General features: G+C 43.8%; 1 protein-coding gene across 7 annotated transcripts in view; it reads right to left on the bottom strand.

Annotated features, from left to right (window-relative positions):
* LOC100743930 (protein bicaudal C homolog 1-B) overlaps positions 1-9,040 on the bottom strand; it is an 18,440-nt gene extending 9,400 nt beyond the window's left edge. For 3 of the 7 annotated variants that reach the window (XM_003486129.4, XM_012394700.3, XM_012394698.3), the window contains exons 1-4: positions 8,344-8,557; positions 6,795-7,069; positions 6,249-6,292; positions 3,051-3,120 (exon numbers count right to left, since the gene is read on the bottom strand). In XM_003486129.4, the coding sequence (XP_003486177.1) occupies positions 3,051-3,120; positions 6,249-6,292; positions 6,795-7,014 (334 nt within the window). In that variant the 5' untranslated portion in view covers positions 7,015-7,069; positions 8,344-8,557. Of the gene's footprint in view, positions 1-3,050; positions 3,121-3,266; positions 4,163-6,248; positions 6,293-6,794; positions 7,070-7,411; positions 7,563-8,343; positions 8,558-9,020 lie in introns of those variants that run through there. The other 4 variants (XM_033318455.1, XM_012394697.3, XM_033318456.1 and 1 more) reach the window with 4 other exon arrangements.
* Positions 9,041-9,409: the final 369 nt, after the last annotated feature.

Here is a 9,409-nt window from a genome sequence, read left to right as displayed (position 1 = left end):
GCGCGGGCGACCTTCGCGAATCTCCGCCGCGCGTGGTCTCCTAGCTGCACAGCAAAGGCAAAGATAACGCTGGACGCTAGATCGCGGTCGTCGATTCGCTCGTTTCGCGAGAAGAAACCGAACAAGCGATCGATTATCGAGATACAAGCAACGGTGACCATTTTCGCTGATATAGTCCTTCGCGGGTTACGTAACTTAACACCGATAAATCGCACGCTAGTTTTTGTCTGTGCGTAAACCTCTACTTCTACTCTACCTGCTTCGCTCAAGGAGAACGCTCTTTCGAAAGAAAAAGGAAAAGGATCGGGATTTAAAGTCGTTCGGCACGTTAGGTGAACGACCAAACATCTCGTGGTAATCGAGTTATCTCGACGACCAACGTATCGCTTTTATGCAATCGACGATAAATCTCATCGCGCGTATCGCGAGTCCACTTTCGCAACCGTTTCTATTTTGTCAACTCTTTCTCCGATTTTAACTATTTCCGGTTAACAGGCTGACCGAAATTAAATTAGACTTCATTCGCTACATCACAGCGAGACTCAAACGCGAATTCGCCAATTCTCGCGGCTCGGATACACAACCACTTGTTATTCACGATATTATCGATCAACGATACGTGCGATTGTCGCTGAAAATGGATCGAAGCTCGAGAAAAAATAAAAGACTTTTATTTCGTATAAAAATATTCGTCGACGTTCCACGTTGCCGTCATTGATATCTCGATTGGTTAGTCATATTAATCGAGTTACTCGAGAATTCAAGTGACATGATGATTTTTCTAATAGGTGGATCGTGGATGTTTATGCAAAGTTTTTTATATTTTAAATATGACGAATTCAATTAAAGAATCGCAAACTATTATATATTATTATTACGAACGTTCAACCTTGGATATTATATATATATATATATATATATATATATATATATATATATATATATATATATATATATATATATATATATATATATATATATATATATATATATATATATATATATATATATATATATATATATATATATATATATATATATATATATATATATATATATATATATATATATATATATATATATATATATATATATATATATATATATATATATATATATATATATATATATATATATATATATATATATATATATATATATATATATATATATATATATATATATATATATATATATATATATATATATATATATATATATATATATATATATATATATATATATATATATATATATATATATATATATATATATATATATATATATATATATATATATATATATATATATATATATATATATATATATATATATATATATATATATATATATATATATATATATATATATATATATACTTTTATGTATTATTTACGTTTTTACATCTTTAAATGAATAAAGATGCATGCATAAATGCATAAACATTCACATTCTACTTATAACAACAAGGATAGAAAGTTAAAAGGACAAGTTGATTAATCTGGACGAGACTTTACGATAAACTTCTCTCGTGAACAACCGCGACATGTATACGTAAGTATGCTTATCAATGGAAAAATTCACGGCGAAGAAATCCTTACATTATTTCACATTTGGCTGTAGGAAATACGAATGTGAATACGAATGCGGATGCGGATGCGGATACGGATACAAGCATGAATACGAATACGGATACGGATACAATTGACCTCGCACTCGACCTTTTAAAGACTCGAAAGTAGAATATGTAGCTCCATCATTGAGTGTCACTACCTCCGCGTTGTAAACCAATGTACGTACACGTGTACGACACTCGACTGAATTAGAAAAACTGATTTTCCAGTTCTCTGGGAAAGAATGACACCGTTACACAGCAACGTTCGAAGCTCTGAAAAAGTGACGATCGTTGGTTTACGTTCTGGCAATGAAAGAAACGTGGCCCAGGGGCGGCAAAGTTCGTCGTAGTGGAGGTAGAAAATCGGTAGGAGGTAAAACTATTTATACCGGATTACGCGATTTATCATGCACAATAGGTTCCTTCGGTGGCAGAGCAGTTTCGGAGGAGAAGGGACGGTAAACAGCTGTTCAAGTCACGAGGGAGGGATGAATCACCGAAAAGTTTCCATGGCGAGAGGTACGTGAGGGAGAGCTACTGGCAAACGATCGAACCGCAAAACGTTTCCGTTCATCGGACGAATTTCGTCTAGCGATTTCGACGCGTCCGACACGCACCGGGAAACGCGTTTTACTTCGCCGACATGCACTGCTGCGCCAGAGCAAGCACACGAGTCGTTACATAATCACTTTCGATTAATGGGTGCGCTCTAATTATCGAGGCTACGTTCAGGAACGAGTCGCGTAATCGCGACAAATCGAAACCGTCATCGGTAGAGCCGGCAACGAGCTCCACAAATTCTTAGTTTCTAGCTCCTAGGTTGTAAATAGAAGCACGACTGTCCGCTAGGCGGAACAAGATCGTCGGTGCTCGCAAGTCGTAGACTACGAGCTCCCGTTTGATCAGAACGCGAAAACACGGCGAACATGTGGCGCTGTGGAAGAACGTGCAACGCGAGAATTCGCATACACGAGCTGCAAATAGACGTAAGAAAATACACGATAACAGCCAGCGTCAGCTGTCGAGCCAAGGCAACGCAACTACTCGCGTAATCGCATGCCGTGTATATGTAACAAGGTTCGGTCGGTAAATGATAAACAGTAGACACGATCGAACCGAAGAGAAGGAGAAGCCGAAGCAAATCAGGAAACGATCGGTGGATCCGCCGACCCTTCAAGGTCGACAGTGTCGTCGAACCTACTTACTTAGGTTGTGTCACGTCGCACCGCATAGCGTCGTTAGCTCACGTATCGTTTCCGGGTGTTTAGCTCTCGCACCGCACTCCGATATTTTCTATCGGCTCGTTTCTAGCAAAATATTTGCCATTTGCGACGCGCGTCGATAACTTCGATCTAAGTTTTCGATCGTCTAAATGCAATTCCGATCGGCGGACGTGCTTCGAAGTACGTGCGAAGTCGCGCAGGCGCGCACTTACCTTTCTTCGACTTTGCTCCGATCTTTAGACGAGACGGCCACGTAACGAAGGTGTTTGTTTCCTCCATAATCTGTAATACATCAAAAAATTGCATTTAATCGCGATCAACTGTTTCGAGCGTTCGTGCTCGCCGTCACGCACGCACACATACGAACTATCAGAGAATCGCGAAGTCGTCGAAGAAAATTGCAAATACGGTCCGGTATCGAAAATTACCACGGTCATCGTTGTCGGGTGGTGATGGTATCTCGATCGGTATCGATCCTGATTACTTCGTAGTTCGATTTGGTTAGTCGATGAATCGTCGTCGGTGAATCAGCAGCAGAGAAAAAGAAAGAGACGGAACGAACTCGGAGGAAAGAAGAGCTACGGTTCCGGCACTTATATCACAGTCACTGTTCGTATGGTTGTTGGAAATGTTACACCAGGAGCATGATCGTTGTGCGATCTCTTCGGCGACGAGAAAACCCGTTCGGATCGAGAGCGGAGTAGAAAGAATCTCGAATGAGCGGAGACAGCTCCGGGTGACGTACTTTCACTGCCACGACTGTCGAGAGCCGCGAAACGTCCCGCCGCGCCACGCCGCGCCGCGCCGCGTTATCCGTTCACTTCATCGCGGCTACCCGATACGCGCGATTGATGAGCCGACACATCAACAACAATCGACCATCGATGATTTTTATTTCGATCTTTTCCTCCTAAAATTTCACCAAAATCCTTCCACGAGTTTCTTTTTTCGTCGGAATCGTCGCCGATCTTGAAATTCGATGCAGATTCGATCGGGGGCTCGGCTCGTTCTCTGGATCGGCTGCCGATTAATCGAGCCAACGTTCACGTACACTTTTCACATGCGATTCGTACACCCGATCCGATCGCGTTATCGGTAACGCGGTAGCTAAGTTTGTGCACAAATCGAACTTGGAATTTTAGTTGAGGCAATTTGCGAACGAAACCGCAACCGGGAAAATGACGAAAACGATGCCGACGACACTCGCTGCGCTTTTCAACGTGACCGGCTGTCTGGTTGGAAGAACGATGTTCGGAACGGCCACGTCGTCTCTCGCTTTTACCGCGTCCGGATCACTGGCACGACTGACTGACTAACAGCATATAATGTAACGGGACGGCTCGGTGAACCGCCTCCCACTCGTCGTCGTCGCGACTCTAGCTGTCTCCGTTCCTCCGGAGTTCCGTACTCCCTCCACTATTGCCTCGGCGGAGAAACGACAGAACAGAAACGAAGTAACGCGACCCGATCGCGATTATACTCCAACCATGCACCAGAACATCTCAGCCGTTTCCGCCTGTTTCCATTGCCTTCTCTTTTCTTCTCTCTCTCCCGCGACGATTTAAAGAGCCGAATACAAGAACAGGTAGTTTTCTGCACGATTCATCCATACGATTCACCTACGAAACTTTGACTCCGTTTTCGGGCGGCTACTACCTGGAGACCTGTTCTCGACTTCTTTGATGTTCGGTTCATTGATTGCGTTACACGCGAAATCCTATTAATAGATCACAGACGCGCATCTGTGCCGACAACAATCGATAAAATCTAACGATGTGCAAAAGCGAATGCAAACGTGAACACGCAATCAGATTCGAATGAACCAGTGTAAGCTAGTGTGAGTGAAACGAAACTAAGCGAGACTAGAGATGAGAAATACATACGTGGAAGTAACACGGCCGGAAAGTTTCACGGTCGGTCGTTCGATGGAACGCGTGAATCTCCTCCGAGCAGGGTTACCTGGAAGCGCATCAGATACATTTTGCGAGCAGGCACCATCGTAAAAGTTTGAATGGCAACCCGATCGACAGAGGTAAAACCGTTTTAGATTCATAGGGAGATTTGAAAACGAAAAGAGACGAGAACAGATAATTCAGCAAACCCGACAGCACCAACACGAAAAAATGTTTTGACGTAGAGCTTCGGAGGAGCGAGATTGAGTGTGTAGCGGCGAATCGAGTAATGCCGGTCTATAAATAATCGGGCGGTGTATTTCCAGGGCCCCTTTTACGCAACGTGTCAACGATAAGGATAAGCGCGAACGTTGCCTTCGAACACGACGGCAAACGTTTTGCGTTCCCTACACAACACGCGTTTATCGTTGTTCCAACTATTCGCAGGTGCACTACGCTCTACGCGACAAGCGTATCATCTATTATCTCACGACCATCGCTTTTACCGAGGAGAGAGGAACATGTCATATGTCTTTCGTTCTCGGATACGCCTTCCAGATGCAAGCTTGACTCCACGTAGAACGCAAACGTTAATGGTCCGCAAAAGATCGAATTCGAAAGATCGGCGAGTAGAAAAGAGAAAACTTTCGACTCGAAGCCAAAACACCGAGCGGTGACTCGATAGGACAACAATTATCTGCCGCTCCAGCAACAGCATTAAAGAAAATTGTACAGAAATAGCTCCGTTCGGTTTCGTATAATCGCGAGGTCGCAACACTCTGTGCTACGAGCGCTGTTCGCGAAATCCGTGACGTTTTGCGCCATCGTTCTTTCCACGGCTCTTACCCGTCTTGCGTACCCTACATTCGTTTTTCTCGAGAAGAGACTCGAATAAATACGCGTTCCGATAAAAATCCTCAAAAATCGAGTAAGATCGCGAACGAAAACAACGCGATGATTCAAACGTTGCACGATAGGTTTAATCTGAAGTTAACATAGAGTTAATGTCAAAAATGGGAGTAGCGACGGAGCGACTAGTTGTCGATGCCATCGAATATTTCGAGCAACGAGTCACAGCGTGACGCACGGAAGGCGTAGTCCGAGTCCGCAACAATGACGATGACAACAAATTTAAGGCTGACCTTCCGTCCACGCAAATTGTATTATGTATTTTAAATTAAAATCGACAATGAAATATAGGTGTCGTTAGTCTTACACGATTACATTGCCAGAAATACGATACGTGTTACGCGTTGCATGTATATATTTTTACACATTCTTCGTACGACATAGGTCATAGGTTGCCGATGTCGCATGAACGAAAAATCTTTTATCGGTGACCGGTGATCGGTAGAGTGTTCTGTTCAACTCGTTGACGAACAATACTCAAAGAAGACAAAAAGTACACTGCGTAAGTTCCAGAGAAAATTGGGGAAGATAATATAGCGCGCGGAAAACGAGTTTGATTACCGGATCGACCGATCGAGATATCGACATGAAGGACGTAACGCAACTTACGTTATGAAAAAACGTGTCCGCTAGCTTGGGTGCGTCATTATCACCTGTAAACAAAGAAAAATGTACGGTCAGGGTACAACGAACTCTCGTCCGTTTGTTCTTTTTCTTTTTCGATACATTCCATCTTCGAGGATGGATCGTACGTAAAAAGACAATGAAATGTTTGAAGATATTAATTAAGGGCGAAATCAGCGGGCACAGCTCGGACGTCAATTCCGACTTTGACACCGATTTGATTTGGTTCGTCAGCCAAACGGATAAACTTATCGCTGATATTTACGTGATTCGCTCGATTTCGGCACAGGCGTAAATATCTACATATGTATGTAGAGCGTCTCAATCAAAATAAACGTTACGATCCTGGTATTTCTAATCGTGACCAATTACCATTTGACAGTCTCTCTAATTCCGTTTACAAACAGATAATCTATTTAAATCGCGCGATATGTAGCTTTCGAGAATCGTAAACTCGCATATCGAATAAGAAGGAAAAAGAGAGAGAGAAAAAGAAAAAAGGTCAGAAATCGAATGACTCTGACCACTCACCTAGAAGCATCTGTTCCAACTTTCGGCGATCAACGCGAAATCTTTCTTGCAGCAGGTCGTCTGGATTGCCAATGCCAAGTACAGCCGCAATGTCGAACAATTCTTGGCGACTCTCGAAACCCGATTTACCAGAGACGCTGGTCGTCATTGTGCCCTCCGACGTCTCGGACATCGTCTCCGTCGCTTTTCTCTCGTTTTGTATCACCTCGTCGGGTCTCATCTTGTCCAGATTCTTCGATAACCACTCTTCACCGTTCCAACTCGATCAATCCTTCCTGTAGAAACAAATACAAAACGGAACGATTTACATATTCACTCAACTGCGGACGACACAACGCACGAGTCAAGGATAAAGGCATCCGAAACGAGGGCAGCGAAAACGCGAAATTTCGGGAAATCTGAGAATAATGGCGATGCGGTATCGGCCCATTTCTACGAGGAAACGCGATGATATCGATCGTGAATTCGACGAGCGTGTCGCGTCAATGACGCGCACGAAATTGAGCAGCGCAATGATCTCGATCGCGCTATACGCCATGCCAGTCCCCTTATTTTCTCTTTCTATATTTTCCCGCCATTTCACTTTCTCCTTGATCGTTTGTTTCTATATCTCTAACCCCGTTCGAATCGGCGCGTCGTCTTCCTTTTCTTTCTTCCGTGTTCCGTGTTTCGCTCCGTATGCGTGGGTTGTACGCTACCACCACCGTCCAGGACCAACGACTATAGGACGCTTATTGCCCACACCGTTCGCGTAAATAGCTTAAGGGATTCCGGTGAGCGTAGCGCCACCGGCCGATTTCTTGGAATTCGAGCTGAATTTCGTGGAAGAGGCTCGACAAACCAACCAATCGGAACCGGTAATTGCCCGGCTGACGATTCACTCGACGCGTGGTTTTTCTTATCCCTCTCCCCCCTCCGCCGACGCGGTTCGCGAGACTACCTCTGTCATCTACCTTTCTCTCGTTGGTGTTCTCTTCTCGCTCCAACACACCTGTGCCAACGAATGTCTGCAAAAAATTGTTTTCGCCAACGCGCGACATGTCGCGTGTACCTACGTGACTCATGCCTCGTCGATTACCCTGACGAAAACAATGCATTCGATCGCCGGACGATACCCTAAACTTAATCCACCCGATACCGAAACTATACCTGCTGATACCGTCGAATTTCCGATCGGGACGCCCTTGATCAAATTTGCCGCCATCCATCCATTCACCCCCTATCGCGTCCCAAATTCTTTCTCGTCCTTCCTCCATTTGACATTTTGCTTCAACCTCGATAGATATTTGCTTCCTTTGAGTCTCGCCTCCTGTCCTTCGCGTAACCTCAACGTAATTCTACTAATTTTACACGGTCACGAGATGAGCGGAATGTAAGTCCATGTAATAATTAAAATCGTTATAGTTATGATCAAACTCGAAAGAATCGCGATACAATAGTGGGGCCGATCACAGATCGTAATTCGAACATTTACCGAACCTAGCTATTTAAACAAATAAAGACTCGTTTACTGGTTATCCAAATGGATCGACTGTTCCAACATACGAACCTTGATTAACCGGCGCACTTTTTGCGTCGTATCACGATGAAAATTCAAGCGAACCTTGGTCAGTCGAGACAATATGGAACGTTTGACGATAGTGAACACGAAGACGACGGAAAGACGACAGCAACGACGAGGTGAACAACGAGGAAGCGACGCGACGACGGCACAGTCTTTCGCTACGTGCTTCCTACGACCGTTACCTTGACACCGTCGTGATGGACTGTGTCAACGAGGGTTTCGTCTCTCACCGGTTAATACCGATCGCTACCGACCAGTGCCGATTCATCGCCTATTCAAATTTACTCTAGAACTAGAACGTCGTCGAAATTTTTCAGCATTTCTATCTACCCGATTAATTGAGCCTGCTCAATGAGCAACGCAGTTAGGTTATGTATAGATTCTGTTCTTTTTTCCTGTTTTACGCAAATTACTTTCATCCTCGCATATAGCAACGTTTTGTCAGTTGTATATCTCAAAATTGCGTGATCGATCTTCTTCCTTTGCTTAACCTCTTACTTGGCCAATATGAGTTAACGCTAGTAGTACTAAATCAATCAAAATAAGTGTTTAGAATGAGAAATTAATTTGCTTTTATTAATTTTTAATCCGTAAACATAGAAGTTTCTGAACAAAGGATCCGCTCGCACCGCCCCATTACGTCAAATTAAACAAACGCTTACCATAAACCAAATTGTCTACGATTTCATATGGTCTTCGTCTCGATTATTCATCAAGGGTGAGTTATGGCTAGTTGCGCGGTCCACTAGCTGTCCTCCGCGTCCTCCAAGGAAAATCGAATCTCAACTAGCCTTGGCCTACCAATCCTGGTCATGCTTTCAAACGTCTATTTTCGTCACCTGTTGAAAATCTTACATTTTACAAGAAAACGACCGTACTGCGATTCTGTTCGTGACCGATTGTCACCGCTTTGCGTTGGCGCTCCTCCTGAGGACTCCGATCGCGTGTCGATTTCAAAGCAGACTAAGGGAGACTGTGTCGATCATAAAACGTTCTACAATCGTTCCTTCGTACTCGTGCCCATTCCCGTCACCGCGTCCACCGCCACTCT

This window comes from Bombus impatiens, unplaced genomic scaffold (genome assembly GCF_000188095.3).
Source record: "Bombus impatiens unplaced genomic scaffold, BIMP_2.2 scf_0099, whole genome shotgun sequence".
In the NCBI taxonomy this organism is placed as follows: Eukaryota; Metazoa; Arthropoda; class Insecta; order Hymenoptera; family Apidae; genus Bombus; species Bombus impatiens.
The sequence above is the reverse complement of the archived record's forward strand: the minus strand, read 5'-3'. Positions and strand labels throughout refer to the sequence as shown.